Source organism: Nematolebias whitei, chromosome 2 (assembly GCF_014905685.2).
Source record: "Nematolebias whitei isolate Nwh7 chromosome 2, NemWhi1, whole genome shotgun sequence".
Classification (NCBI taxonomy): domain Eukaryota; kingdom Metazoa; phylum Chordata; class Actinopteri; order Cyprinodontiformes; family Rivulidae; genus Nematolebias; species Nematolebias whitei.
The window spans coordinates 5,790,155-5,806,337 of NC_056499.1; the positions used below are offsets into that span (position 1 = coordinate 5,790,155).

At 43.3% G+C, this 16,183-nt stretch overlaps 1 protein-coding gene across 2 annotated transcripts in view; it reads left to right on the forward strand.

Moving 5' to 3' along the window:
• LOC119428204 (zinc finger protein 821) overlaps positions 1-15,684 on the forward strand; it is a 27,862-nt gene extending 12,178 nt beyond the window's left edge. The window contains exons 2-6 of one of the 2 annotated variants that reach the window (XM_037695855.1): positions 7,201-7,332; positions 7,476-7,594; positions 8,940-9,035; positions 12,111-12,277; positions 14,587-15,684. In XM_037695855.1, coding sequence (XP_037551783.1) covers positions 7,201-7,332; positions 7,476-7,594; positions 8,940-9,035; positions 12,111-12,277; positions 14,587-15,553 — 1,481 coding nt within the window. In that variant the 3' untranslated portion in view covers positions 15,554-15,684. The remainder of the gene's footprint in view (positions 1-7,200; positions 7,333-7,475; positions 7,595-8,939; positions 9,036-12,110; positions 12,278-14,586) is intronic. The other variant, XM_037695863.1, reaches the window with a different exon arrangement.
• The last annotated feature ends 499 nt before the right edge of the window (positions 15,685-16,183 follow it).

Consider the following 16,183-nt stretch of genomic DNA (forward strand, 5'->3'; position numbering starts at 1 on the left):
TTTTGTTGGATGTAATGGGACCCTGTGTACACAATTTCGTTCCGCCACACGTATGACAATAAAGTTGACCTTGACCTTAACTCGGCTGAGCTGAGGGGAGTATAAAAGCGAGCGGATAACGCGGCTCGTGGCTTTTTTTCTGTGACTGGTTTTCATGGGTATACATCTACGTATGTGATATATGTAAATGTATGTAACCTCACCTGAAAATCTGACCTTGCAAGTATAAATACTACCGTATTTTCCGCTGTACGCGTCGCATCACCCTATAAGTCGCATCAGTCCAAATATGTCTAACAAAGTAGAAAAATCCATAAATATGTCTCATCTGTTACACGTCACCACTGATAACCGGGGAAACCCGGGCCGGTGTTGCGCCAAAAATCCATTGGTTGCCAAATGGCAGCTGCAGGAGCGTGCACGGGAGGACTTTAACAAGAATTTAAAAAGATTAACACTTAAAAACAATTGTTTGTTTACTTGAAATTATAGCAAAGGTGTGTCTCAGTTGAACTTTTACTCAGTAAATGCACGTTGTCAATCAAATCACCTGTATTTCAAAAGCCGATACGCAGAAGTGTGAGCGTGCACGGGAGGACTCGCTGCGCATTTTTTTCGAAATTTAACAAGATAACCACCTAAAATCAATTATTTGTTTGCTCGACTTTATAGCAAAGGTGTGTCTCAGTTGAACTTTTACTCAGTAAATGCACTTTAATGGTCAAGTCAGCTGCATTTCACCGGAGCGGTGCAGCGAAATGAAGCTGATTTGACGGTTGCTCCAAACGATCTGGACGAAGGTGGCTTTGTATGGCAAGCTAATTGTGTCATTAATAGCCCCTTTTGCCTATTACATGACACAACAGCATGCCATACTACTCGAACGCCATCTATCGGCTGAAAATGGTAGTGTTCAATATTTTCAGCCAGAATAAATGAAAATGGTCCTGTCTCAGCCAAAAAATGGTTTATAAATATGGGAAAAAAATCCATAAATACGTCGCTTCGGTGAATAAGTCGCACGGCGAATAAGTCGCACAGCGAATAAGTCGCACGGCATGCAGATTATACAAAATATAGGTTGAAAAATCCAGTAGTTAAAAATCTTCTCCTGCCATCGAGTGTGGGTTCTTTTGTGTAAACGATGTTGGTGAGAGTTTTCTCCAAAGGTGCCATCTTTTTTTATGAGTTCTGATTTGGCACTGAGAGGGTTAGACCAGACAGAGAGACAGGCTGACACACACACGCACGCGCGCGCGCACGCACAGAGTCAGGGAATTCCAGACAGTGATACAACAATGCTGTCTGTGTAGCTGTTTTTCTTTTGATTCTGATGCGCACTAATATCCATAAATATTTCAGTCTGAAGAAGGAACATGTTCGCTGTGGTCAGGTGGATACAGGCTTTCAGCCTGACAGTCACTTTAATGTTATACGTGGTCACGAAGTTGCAATTTTATATTTGGTTGTACAAAAAAATTAAACACGTTTGGCAATATTTCAAATCAAAACACTGAGAAGCTATAGTTTGTCCAAGGTGACAATGTTTTTTTATTATTATTAATAAAGGTTTTCATACCTAGCTGAAATATTTAAATGTGTTTTTCAAAGAGGTAAAAGTAAAAATATCCACTGATGAGTGCAGCAAACCCTCAGCACTGATGCTCCTGGACGTTCCGGGGAAGTGTTGCTCTTTCTCTTCTTTAGTTCTCGGTTTAGTATTTTCAGCTTTTCTTACTTCCTGTTGTGTTTGTTCGTGACCGTTAGCTGCAGGTCGGAGAGAGTTTCCTTCAGCGGGAACGTTTCATCACTTTATGCACTTCATGTCATATCGGCTCAGCAGACCAGAACTTCAGATGTCTGGCCCTCCATCGTTTGTACGTGCGTGGAGGACGTGGGCCCCCGCGCTTCCTGCAGATTCAGACGGTGTTGTGTGACTGAGTGTGTTTTGGAGGGGACGGCGACTGGAAAGAAGAACGAGGGGCCTTTGAATTCAAAAAGCCCCCCTCGTTGCTCGGTGTTTGAGCAGAGTTTGGGCATTCTGTCTTTTGTCTGTTTTGTTTTGCTCACCACTCCTCCACCACACCCTTCACCCACTCCTCTTCTTTTTCCTGTCTCTTTCTCGTGTGTGTGTGCGTGCGTGTGTGTGTGTGTGTGTGTGTGTGCGTGTGCGCGTGTGTGTTGGCTGATGAGTTTGTCTCTTTGTCTGGACTCAGACACTGCGTCACCTCCTGCCTACAGACACACAGACTCAGAGATAACATCACAGTGGCAGAGACTGGGGGGGGGGGGGGGGGGGGGACAAGGGAGAAAGAGACACGAAACAGCGCGGGGGGGGGGGGGGGGGGGGGCGCGGGGGGCCGGGCGGGCGGCGGGGAGGGGGGGGGGGGGGGGGGGGGGGGGGGGGGGGGGGGGGGGGGGCATTTCTCTCACATCAATCATTGGCTGTGAGCCGAGAAGCCGGCTTGCTGTAGTTCAATTCTCGGACCCTCCCTGTCACAGATAATGAATGCACGGACCGGTGTGGGAAAAAGTCCAAACTGCGTTCACAGACTAAATAAAAGTAATCTGATTACAGAGGAGTAAACCTGAAGTATTTTCTGTAGAGTGGGAGGAATTGTGTGCACGTGCACAAAACCTCAGGTTTGTGTAACTACCTGCGTCAGTCTCAGGTAACGGATGTCCGTGTCTGACCTGCGTTACAGAAAAGATGCAGGAGAGAAGAAAATTAGATTTTAAAGCGGTCATAAATTTCAGTGTGTCGCTGCCAAACGAGCTTTTAACAAAACTTTGTAAATCAAGACGCTGGGGGGCTCCAATACAGGTGTTCAGGGTTTTTGTCGAGGGAGTTTTTCCTTCCCACTGTCTCCTTCGTGCTCGCTCAGGATGGGCGACTGTGACGAAGTGAAGATTCAGCACAATCTGCTGCTTCCTTAAACAGAGAACTTTTAATAACTGTCTTTTTGCATGTGCATGTTTTTGCCCTGACACGACTTCTGTTGGGACTTTATATAAGTCCCAAAGACCCATCTCTGCCTGATGCCCTCAACAAGTTCTATGCACGCTTTGAAGACCCGAACAGACCACCCAGCACCAGACTCACCTCACCACCGGATGAAGAGCATCTCAGCGTGACCTCAGCAGACGTAAGGAGTACCTTCAGGAGGATTAATCCGCACAAAGCAACTGGCCCAGACAACATCCCCGGAAAAGTGTTGAAGGAATGTGCTGATCAGCTCTGTGAGGTGCTGGCAGACATCTTTAACACCTCACTTACCCTGGAGACAGTTCCCACCTGCCTGAAGACTGCCACCATCATCCCAGTCCCAAAAAGCTCTACAGTGACTGGTCTGAATGACTATCGGCCAGTGGCCCTCACCCCGATAGTCGCTAAATGCTTCGAAAAACTGGTCATGACTCACATCAAAACAACCATCAACATCAACGAGGACCCTCATCAGTACGCATACCGTGAGAACCGATCAACAGAGGATGCAATCTCCTCTGTGGTCCACACTGCACTCAACCACCTGGAGCAGAAAAACTCTTACGTCCGTATGCTCTTTGTGGACTTCACATCCGCCTTCAACACCATGATCCCCCAAACCCTGATGGACAAACTATCCACACTAGGACTAAGCCCCTCCATCTGCAACTGGGTACTAGACTTTTTAACAAACAGACCACAGTTAGTGAGGATCCACAACCTCTCCTCCTCCACCATAACCCTCAGCACTGGCTCTCCTCAGGGATGTGTGTTGAGCCCCCTCCTGTTTACTCTGCTCACATATGATTGTGCAGCTACCCATCCAGGCTGTCACATTGTAAAGTTTGCAGATGATACAGCGGTGGTGGGATGCATCACAAACAATGATGAGTCCAGCTACAGGCAGGAGGTGGAACACCTGGAGAGCTGGTGCAGAGAGAATAATCTTCACATCAATGTGAAGAAGACAAAGGAGATGATTGTGGACTTCAGAAGGAACAAAAACACCTACACCCCCCTGAACATAAGAGGATCTGCGGTGGAAGTGGTCTCCAGCTACAAGTACTTGGGTGTACACATGAATGACAACCTCAGCTGGAGCAACAACACCACCAGCCTGATCAAGAAAGCTCATCAGAGACTCTACTTCCTCAGACGGCTGAGGCGAGCTGGTCTGGGAAGCTCAGTCCTCACCTCCTTCTACAGGTGTGCAGTGGAGAGCATCCTGTGCTCGAGCATCAATGTGTGGCACGGAGGCTGCACAGCTGCAGAAAGAAAAGCTTTGCAGAGAGTGGTGAAGGCTGCACAGAAATCTGTCGGAATCAGTCTCCCCACCATCACAGACATCTACACCTCCAGATGCAGGAAGAGGGCCACCTGCATCATGAAGGACCCCACCCACCCAGCACACACACTTTTTGCCCCACTCCCCTCAGGAAGGAGGTTAAGGAGCATTAAGTGTAGAACCACTAGACTGAGGAACAGCTTCTACCCTGAGGCTGTTAGACTCATGAATCTCTAACTAGAATAATCACTGTGAAAAACCATATCATGTTGCTGCTGATCTGTTTCATGTTGCTGCTGATCTGTTTCAATGTTGATGTGTTCATGCGTGCACATCTGCTCACAGACTCATGTTCATGTTTGTGCTGATGTTCAATGTTTTATGTTATGAGTGCTTAGTGTATATTTAGTTGATGTTTTTCTTAGTTCATATCTTAGATGTTATTACTGTTTTTCTTATACATTTTATTGTTGGATGTAACTGGGACCCTGCGTACATAATTTCGCTCCACCACATGTACCACATGAGGTGCGAATGACAATAAAGAAACTCTGACTCTGACTCTGACTCTGATATAAATAAACTGATTAAGAAAAGTGAATGATTATCACTGTCACTGAGTGGAAGGGCCACAAACTGTACGCTGTCATGCTGAAGCTGCGTCCTCCCCGCTCAGAGCCCATGTATTGATGAGGAAGCTACATACGAGCAGGGAGGACAGCGGGCGAGCCAGGCTGCTCGCTGTGTGTGGGCGGTGTCGAGAGAGATTAGGAGAAACTCTGTAGCTCGGCAGCTAGCTGGATGAAACGAGGCTGCGGTGCTTCTCCTGAGGGACTGCGGCATGGATGCTGGAACAGCCTAGCATGCATCCGTGTGTGAAAAGGAAGGTGTGTGTGTGGGGGGCGGGTTGTAAATTCATGTTCATGTTCAAACAAAAATATTAGTGGGCTCACCTCGCTGACTTCATGATGTTTCCATGTGGAATGATTCGTATGAGTCTGCAGAGAAGTGTCTCCACAGAAACATTTGGTAGAGCTACCACAACTCATGGCTCTTTATATACAGTGCCTTGCAATATTATTGGGCCCCCTTGCGTTAACACTTTGCTGCAGCTCCAGCTGCAAGTCTCTTGGGGTACGTCTCCGTCAGTTCTGAACATGGAGACACTGAAGTTCTGCCCATTCTTCCTGCAAAACAGCTCGAGCTCAGTGAGGATGGATGGAGAGCGTTTGTGAACAGCAGTCTTCAGCTCTTTCCACAGATTCTCGATTGGATTCAGGTCTAGACTTTGACTTGGCCATTCCAACACCTGGATACATTTATTTGTGAACCATTCCATTGTAGACGTGTCTTTATGTTTTGGATCATTGTCTTGTTGGAAGATAAATCTCCGTCCCAGTCTCAGGTCTCTTGCAGACTCAAACAGGTTTTCTTCCAGAGTGGTCCTGTATTTGGCCCCATCCATCTTCCCATCAATTCTGACCATCTTCCCTGTCCCTGCTGATGAAAAGCAGCTCCAAACCATGATGCTGCCACCACCATGTTTGACAGTGGGGATGGTGTGTTCAGGGTGATGAGCTGTGTTGCTTTTACGCCAAACATATAATTTTGCATTGTGGCCAAACAGTTGGATTTTGGTTTCATGTGACCAGAGCACCTTCTTCCACATGTTTGGTGTCTCCCAGGTGACAAACTTTAAACAACACTTTTTATGGAGATCTTTGAGAAATGGCTTTCTTCTTGCCACTCTTCCATAAAGGCCAGATTTGTGCAGTGTACGACTGATTGTTGTCCTATGGACAGACTCTCCCACCTCAGCTGTAGATCTCTGCAGTTCATCCAGAGTGATCATGGGCCTCTTGGCTGCATCTCTGATCAGTCTTCTCCATGTTCCAGATGAAAGTTTAGAGGGACGGCCGGGTCTTGGTAGATTTGCAGTGGTCTCATACTCCTTCCATTTCAATATGATTGCTTGCACAGTGCTCCTTGGGATGTTTAAAGCTTGGGAAATCTTTTTGTATCCAAATCCGGCTTTAAACTTCTCCACAACAATATCTCGGACCTGCCGGGTGTGCTCCTTGGTCTTCATGATGCTCTCTGCACTTTGAACAGAACCCTGAGACATCACAGAGCAGGTGCATTTATACGGAGACTTGATTACACACAGGTGGATTCTATTTATCATCATCAGTCATTTGGGACAACATTGGATCATTCATAGATCCTCACTGAACTTCTGGAGTGAGTTTGCTGCACTGAAAGTAAAGGGGCCCAATAATATTGCACGCCCCACTTTTCAGTTTTTTATTTGTTAAAGTTTGACACATCCAATACATTTCATTCCACTTCACGATTGTGTCCCACTTGTTGTTGATTCTTCACAAAAAATTAACATTTTATATCTTTATGTTTGAAGCCTGAAATGTGGCAAAAGGTTGAAAAGTTCAAGGGGCCGAATACTTTCAAAAAGCACTGTATTTAAATAATTTGTTACGTTCATGATTTCGCCTAAAATAGTCCTGGATCATCCAGGAGCTATGAAACCAGATTTGACAACTTTGGGACTGTTCATACCTGACATTAAATATCTGTCTGGGGTGATTCAACTGCAAGTTGGGAGCGTTCACACCGAACAGTTAAACAAGTACCAGGTGTGCAGATGATGTTCCTGTAAGAAATACAACATATTCTGGCATCTGCACTATATTATTGTGAGATTAACCTGGTTCCAAATTATTTGAGTTGCACTTTTGTCAAGTTATCTCTGTAGTTCAAGTCCACGTAATTTGATATTGTAAATTCATATTGGATGCATCATCATATCCTCTCTTTTGTTAAACTGGTGTCTTTGTCTTACCTCTTGTCTGTAATGATTTTCTTTCCCATCACAACGAGACCATTAAGTGATCTCACCTCTTTTCTTCTGCAGGTCCGTTCCACACTTCAGGTTTACCAAGACTTCAGCACACTATTAACATGGATGGCAGGGATGAATTCACCGAAGACGGCGAACGCTGCAGCAACAACTCCCAGGAAGTCCAAGGGCAGGACAGCTTGTCAGGTACAAGATGGAGGAAAGGGATGGGGGGGGTGCAGGATGGACTCCATAGGATCATCCTCGGACTGAGGGGTGTTAGTGAGAATAAGCCCTGCTCTGTGTTCTGTTGTGTGTCTGTAATGATAGGGCTGTGTTTGCCTCCATAGAAGAAAGCGATAGCGACGCCGACAACCACGCTGAAGACTCGTCCTCCAACACCTCTGCCGACGACCACATGACCTCCACGAGGACACAGTGCCGCCTCGAAGGAGCGGGAGTCAAGGAGGTGAGCGAGCTGGAGTGCAAATGACTGCTTTCATCTTTGTTTCTATAACTTTAATCCCATTTAAAGACACACATATACGCTAAACACCACAGAGCAAAATGTTTGTTAAGGGTCTTCCTCTGCTTGAAACAGCTGCTCTTGAAATCTGTGAATAACTGAGATGATTGTACAAAACTTTCATGGGTTATGAACATGATAACTTTATCAGCTGCAGCGATTAAAAACAAAACTAATACCTAATAATAGTGAAAAACCACGAAGTAGGAATAGTAGTACAAGTAGTAAGTAGTAGTTGTTATTTTATATATATATATATATATATATATATATATATATATATATATATAAAAGAGCACAGAATATCATGATTTCAGCTCCCTGCCTCCGCTGCTCTCAGCCACCTGCAAGTGCTCTTGGCCACGCCCACTTCTTATCTCTGCACGGAGAACAGCTGATCAGCTGCAGCAGGAAGTTTATCCTGCAGTATTGGCTACACAAAAGTGCAGGAGGTGCTAAATAATTTAAAATATTTAAAACTCCATACCAGTCGTGCGGCTCATCCATCAATCAGCCAATAATTGTGCGTCATGTCCAATCTTATTTTGAAAAACCGCGATCGAGCGAGTCCGCCACAAACGAACTGCGACGTCGTGAGGGACTGCTGTACACGAACTGTACATGAAGCAGAAGTTGTGACGGTGCTTGTTACAGGGACTCATGATGCTGTTACGCTGCAGCAGGTGGATAGATATGGAAATGTATTGAAAAGATTAACTAGATTTTATTTGTTGTAGCTGAAATTAAAAGCAGGAAGTTGAAGCGCTGAACAGGAAATGTTCATAACTGACATTTTGAAAACATTTCCACCTTATCAGAACAAGTATTTTATTACTAGCTGATTAAAAAAACACCTATATGAGTTTTTTTTCTGCCATTGTTGTAAAATACTTGTGTGAGGTGTGAAATCTTAAAAGCAGGTCATACACACACATCACACACCAGTACGCTTTGTGCCGGTACCTTCTGTTGGAAAGTCTTCCTGTAGTTCAGCCTCAGTGTGAGTAACATCTGGAACAACACACAGCTGCTGTTAACGAGTCACTGCGACTTGTGAGAGCTCGTACACATCATCCTACACTTAAAAAAAAAAAAAAAGTGTTCCAGACAGAAATATTCTACACAGGCCTGCCCCTGTCGGGGTTTAAAATGTGCTTCAGGTCGTTGGAGGTGATTGAAATGAATTTCATCTTAATGTTTCAAATGCGAACAGTGTTTAAAGACTCTTGTGTAATTAAAACTTGGAGTCTTTAGATTTACTCGTAAAACTGTCTTTAACCTCCTCCAGGAGAGCGAGGACGGGGCCGACCACGGCAGCTTTGTTTGCCCGCTGTGCACGCTGGACTTCAGCAGCCCTGAGCGGCTCATCTCACATGTCTACCAGGTGAGAACTGCAGTTTGTGTCCAAACTGTCGAGCAGGTAATACATTCTGGTGTTGGCTGCGCTTTAAGTGCCATCATTTCTGGACCATTGAGCACAAATTTGTCAGATTTCATCGATAAGATAAAGTGTTTTGATATTGTGTCAGTCACACATAAGTAAAAAAAAAAGTTTTTTAGTACATTTATTTACTGGGCTCAACTTTTAGTTATTATTTTTTATAAGCCACGCCCTCTAAGTTAAAAAATAATAATTTTGTACATATATAGGCCGCACTTGTCTATAAGCCACAAGTGTCCACGTTGTAACATGAAATATTTACACAGAAATATATTTTTAACTTTTAATTAAATATGTACCGGCAACAAATACAAGTATGTACAGTAAATGTTTTTTTCTCAACATGGCTGGTTAAAAAAATAAAATAAATAGCCTACCAGGAGGTCATCGCTGTCCTCCATCACAGCTGCCTTTCGAAACTTCATTTCTCCCCCTCCATGGAGGCCCAACGGGGGAGGGGAGATCCCGTTCTCTCCCCCCCTCCCCCGTTTCACTGGTTTGACTGTGACCTGTTCAGTAATTTCATTGGTCAGATTTTTTATTTACCTTTATCTATACAGGTAGTCTCAGAGTCACGAGGACCCCCCACCCCCACCTAGAACTGGACGATATGGCCAAAACTTTTAACACGATATATTTCTTAATTTCAGTCGATATCGATATAATTCGATATAAAAAAATATAAAAGCCTCTGAAAAACTACAAACTATACAAATAAATTAATGTTCACCTTTTATTTGTATTTAACCTTCAAAAAATTTAAATCCCCGTCAAATACACATAAAATTCTCAACTTTGTCAATATTAATAGTTTCAACTTTAAACAGCAACTTTAAAATTGACAGTATTGAAAGTCGTTGTTAATGAAATAAACTTTTTGGGTGTCGTTATTGACGAGAAGCTGACGTGGAAATCTCATGTAAATTACTTAAGAATAAAAACAGCAAAATCAATTGCATGACTGTATAAAGTAAAAGTTTTTGAATGACAACGCTTTGTATATATTGTTTAATGTTATGATTGTTCCATATTTAATCTATTGTATTGAAGTCTGGGGAAAAACATGCAAAACAATTACAAACCCTATTTTTATTTTACAAAAAAGAGCTATAAGAATTATTAGTAGGAAGTATAGTCACCCAACAAATATATTATTTAATCAGCTGAAATTATTAAAATTTTATGATTTGGTTGAATATAGTATTTTACAAGTCATGTATAAAGCTCATAAAAATATTAGCTCCAAAATTAAATTAAAATTTGTAAAAAAAACAAAAAACAAAGAGTCATTATAACCTTAAGTTAATGTAAATGTTTGTAAAACCTCATTTAGAACTGGTGTGAAGGAGCTGCGTTGTAATTCAGGGAACAGGATTGTGGAATCGTCTTGATATCTCCATAAACATTTCTAAAACAATTTATACGTTTAAAAAGATGATTGAGTTGAAGTTGCTGGGAAGGTTTAGTGCCAAGTGAAGTTTTTTTGTTTTCAGTTTGGAGCTTGTTCAAGTGAAGGTTGTTTGTTTGTTTGTAGTTATTTTGTTTGTTTTTTCAAAAAGGAGCAGATAATAATTTTTTTTCTTCTTTCTGCAACCTTTTCATTCAATGTTTTTATCTTTCTGATGAATTTGTTTTATTTTAAATGAATGAATAAATGAATAAAAATTAAAAAACAACATGCAGCGCTGGGGTGTTGTTTCAGGGCTCAAACTTTTATTGAGCTTCATCTTCTGACTCTCATCATATTCTGTCGAGTGGAACACGTTAGATGTTCCCACGGCTAGTTGGAACGACCCTCCGTCACATTTTGCAGCACACTGACTGAAACCTGCAGTTTATCGGATCTTAGAAAGCCGAACCACTTCCACCCCGGTGAATTAGTCTTTCCTCTCTTATCAGTGATGTCATCTGCTTTCTCTTCGCTTGTGAAAGCTTGTTCAGTCACGTTCTGACGCTCGTGGGAACTCATTTTCAAGAGAAAACGACGCACGTTGGAGATTAGCTTAGCTTTGCATGCTACCACCTTCTGGGCGTAACATCTACGTCACCACGCACTGACGTAGTTGTGGCCGCTTCAGTTTCAACCCGAACATAAAAAGAAATGCGTCAGTGAAACGCTGTAATCCTATCGAAATATCGAAAATGTGCTTAAAACTCATATCATCGTTATTGAATAAAAGTATATCGCGATATATATCGATATCGAATTATTGTCCAGCTCTACCCCCCCAAGAGAGACGTATATTGAACAGCTATGTGAGCGCTCGGATGTGACGAGGCTAAATGTTTTGGCTGCATGAAGCTCGTTAGCCCATCAAAAAAAAAAAAACTCCATAAATTAGCTGCAGCGTTGTATAATCCGCGGGATTCAAAGTGTGTGAAACAAGTAGCGGCTTATAGTCCGGAAATTACGGTTGATCCATAATTTTAATTTTGAGTACAGAGTATCACATGTCTGGATGGTAATTTTTTTTAAATGTTTTTGATTGCAATAATTCATCTTTTAATTAAAATGTTATTACTAACAAAGTCTCACTTTACCTTCATTTTTTATTTATACCTTGTTTGTGTTTTCATGATCATCATTGCACACCGTTGGTTCGATGTCACACACTCAGTTTTATTTTTTCATTTAGCCTTTATTTATCCAGGTAGTCTCATTGAGCCACGAGACCTGTTTAGGGAGCAGATGGTGGGGGTTGCTCAGGGGCCCAGAGTGGAGCAAATGAGGGTGGAGGCAGGTGTGGGTGTTTCACCTTTTCCACCCACATTTTGATGTTGACGGTACGGGGAGTTGAACCTGCGACTTTCCAATCACAGGCCCGTCTTCTTCCTCTGCCCAGTTTTTAAAGCAGCAGCAAAGTGCTTCACTTGTTCAGGGTTTCTTTCTAACGATGCAGTCATGATTTTATTTTTCATCCATCAGCTCTTTTTCTAGATTTCTAAAGCCACTTACTGTCGTCTTTTCACCGTTTCCCGTGTTCAGTTGTGTTAATCTGGTTTCGCCGTTTCTACCAGCACACGAGCTCGATGAGCAACACCAAGAGCTACGTGTGCCCAGTGTGTGGGCGAGCGCTGAGTTCTCCTGGCTCACTGGGACGGCATCTTCTCATCCACTCGGAGGACCGCCTCTCCAACTGCGCCGTCTGCGGCGCACGCTTCACGGACACCAACAACTTCAACAGGTTCGGCTCCGGCCTCAGGACTTAACAGTTTATCTTTAAACAAACACGCGTTTGGATGTTTTACATGTGATTTAGTAGTACGATCTATGATGATGCTTTTTAATCTTTATTTTAAAAAAGAGTCTAAGTATAATTTCCCATTTAATTTGAATAATAATTCGATTTTTTTTTACTGGTTTCAATAAAACAACACATTCTTCAGCCAACAGTCAGAGCAGCAGATTCAGAAGCAGAATCTACTGTAAACTTTATTCCTCACAAACTGTCAAAAAGATGAAAAGGCACAATTTCCCAAAAGACAAAGATCGGTTTTGTGAAAATATGAGCATACAAAATGAAATTTGTTTTCAAAGGAACGCACTGGAATAAATGAAGCATTTGTTCTTGATCTGAGCTGAACCAGACTCTAGACCATGGGGGTGCATGTAATTGGCACTGCGATGACTGATTTATTGAAAATAAACTTAATGTTGCTTAGCAACTACTAGTAGGCTTTTTTTAATCATCACAGGGGTTTGGAGAAGCAGCATATTATGACAAGCAAAGAAAAATACTTTAAACTTTAAAGATTTCTCAAGATTTTTGTCATTCGCATCACATGTGGTGCATGAGGTGGAACGAAACCGTGTACTCAGTTACACCCAAAAATAGCAAAAATATAAAGTATAAAAAGAAACGGTATATAAGGATCTAAGAAATATATATAATATAATTTATAAAGCAGCATGTTGCTTCAAAAAGCACAAAAAATGATGTAATGTGTGGACAAAGCTCCATATTTATACACCTCACAGTTCACTATGCACCGTGTCCATTTTTCTTCTCATTGTTTTGTTCATAAACAACAAAAAAAAGGAAATGGTTAGAAATTTGTCAGATTTCATCGATAAGATAAAGTGGTTTGATATTGTATCAGTCACACATAAGTAAAAATTATTTAGTACATTTATTTACTCGGCTCATCAAATTTTAACCATTATTTTTAATATTAAAAACAACGTAATGTCATATTTAAACAAATATAGAAAAGGGCCACCTGCATCACGAAGGACCCCACTCACCCAGCACGCACTTTTTGCCCTGCTCCCCTGAGGCAGGAGGTCGAGGAGCATTAAGTGTAGAACCACTAGACTGAGGAACAGCTTCTACCCTGAGGCTGTTAGACTCATAATATTCACTATAATGCCTCTTTAATTGGTGATATGTGACTTATCTGTGCTGCTGATTATCCATGCTGCTGATCTCATGCTGCTGATTATCTCATGGTGTATTCATACTCATCTGCCCACTACAGACTCATGTTCAGGCTGCCGCTTAACATACTGTTTAATATATTGTACTATTTTGCATTATTAGTGTTTAGCGTATATCTTAGTGTATATCTTAAAAAGTAGATCCTTGTATACTCCAACATTTTTCAGTCAGGTCATCTGGACAGTTTCTTTTTTCTTTTTTTTTTTGGTGCTGAAACGTTTAGCCTTGATCCAGAAGGCTTCATCAGTCAAGGAAACACACAACAAAACTGATTCTTCCCCCAACAGCTTACTCCAAAGTGGAACAAACCAGTTCTGCTTGTGATAAGATGGTCTCTTTGGTACGCCCCCTCCTCCATTGCCGGCCCTCTTCCTTGTTGACACTCTTGTCAAACTGGTTGAAAACAACAAAATCCATGTCGATCCGGAAGAGACCATCTTATCACAAGCAGAACTGGTTTGTTCCACTTTGGAGTGAGCTGTTGGGGGAAGAATCAGTTTTGTTGTGTGTTTCCTTGACTGACGAAGCCTTCTGGATCGAAGGCGAAACGTTTCAGCACAAAAAAAAAAAAAAGAAACTGTCCAGATGACCTGACTGAAAAATGTTGGATTGTATACCTGGATTACTGAGCATGGACTTTGTTGTCCTTGTATACTGTTTCTTCTTTTTACATTTTTGCTATTTTGGGGTGTAACTGGGACCTTGGGTACATAATTTCGTTCCACCTCATGTCACCACGTGATGCGACAATAACCTTGAACCTTGATATTTAAAGAAAACAACATAAAACTTTTATTTATGTGTTTTCTTACTCAGCTGTAGTTTCACCTGGAAAACGGTGAAGACGTTTTTATAAAACGTCACAAAATTGACTTAAAAAGCTATTTTATATCAGATGCCCTTCCTGATGCAACCTGGGTTCGAACTCACGACCCCAGGATCATGAGACTGTAGCACTGACCACTGAGCTACCACAGCCCCTAAAAAGCAATTTAGAATAAACCGTGAAAACAAACATGGCTGAAAGCTGATTTGGCTGCTGTTGTGTCTTTCAGGGAGAAGCTTAAAGATGTCCTCGATACCACAAGGCTGGACATCAGTGTTGGACGGGATGCTTGCTCCCTGTCCCAGTCCCTGTCCAGCAGCCCCATGAGCAGCCCGGGCTCCAACGCTCACTCCTGCCATGGATCAGGTCCTAGTCCCAGTTCGTGTCAGGGTGCACATCTGTGTCAAGCTCCTGAACACACTCCCAGCCTCTGCCAAGCCTCGCACCTGTGCCAGGGCCCCAGCCACATGTCCAGCCAGTGTCCGGACCAACGGGCGTGCCACGGCTCAGGCCCAGGACCGTGCTCAGGGTCTGACCAAGGCCCCTCCTTTCCGTCACTGCCCGACAGTCTCCTGTCTGAAGGGCCGTCGCTCGCATCTATCCCTGAAGCTCTCAACTCCTCCTCCTCAGCCCTTCCTCCTATACCTGACATCCTGAGTCCTATGCCGGTGTATCCAGCTGGGGTGCTGCTGGTGTGCAACAGCTGCGTGGCCTATCAGCAGCTGGTGGACGCACAATCGCCAATGCGAAAATGGGCTCTGCGTCGGAAGAACGAGCCCTTGGAGGCTCGCTTGCAGCGTTTAGAACGCGAGCGCAACGCGAAGAAGAACAAGCGAGCGTGTGAGACGGACGAGGAGAAAGAACTGCGGCGGCTGCGAGACCGCGAGGCCAAGCGCATGCAGAGGATGCAGGAGTCGGAGGAGCAGCGGGCACGCCGGCTGCAGAGAGACCGTGAGGCCATGCGTCTGAAGAGGGCCAACGAGACGCCGGAGAAGAGGCAGGCCAGGCTGGTTCGCGAGAGGGAGGCCAAGAGGATCAAACGGCGGCTGGAGAAGATCGACCCTGCTCTGAGGACACAGATTGAGCATGATCCTGCTGCCATGGCTGCCCTCACAGCGGACATGAGTCTTTTTCAGTTCCCCTGTCCTATGCCCGTCCCCTCCATTGATAACGGGCTCTTCATGAAGCTGCCATAATTTGAGAATTTAAGGAAGGAGCGACGGTCTTTTAACATCCTAAACCTGCTTCATCGGGTTACCGTGGTGACGTTAAAATCACACTTCACTCATTTCCTTCCAGATTATTATTTTTTTCGCATTGAACAGCTTCACATAAGCTACATTGTTAGTGCAAAAACTTCTTAACTTTCTAATTTATTAGTCTTAAAACAAACCTTGGAAACAGGGTTAAGTATGTTTCATATTGTCTGGCTGATGTACGAGCATGTTGTAATGAGATTTATCTGTTTGTCTGCGGATTAGCAGATTTTACTCAGTACGTTCTGTGGCACACAGTTCCTTTGGAGGAGACAAAAAGTCATTTGCACATGGATCCTCAGTAAGGGGAGTGGGAACTTTAAAGCCACATGCCCCTTCTTTCCTGGTCCACTCAGCTAGTCCCTGTAACTCAGACTAACCGGTAGCTACACCTCTTTCTAGGCCTGTCGCGATGAACAATAAATCAATTATTCGCACGATAAATGAAAATTATCAACCTCGTTTTCATTTATCGGCTTTATCGTTTCTTCGTGTCTCTCTCTTTCTACTGAAGACACTGGATGACAAAAGGCTCAACTCCGGTGTTCTTCACTGACCCCTCCCTTTCTC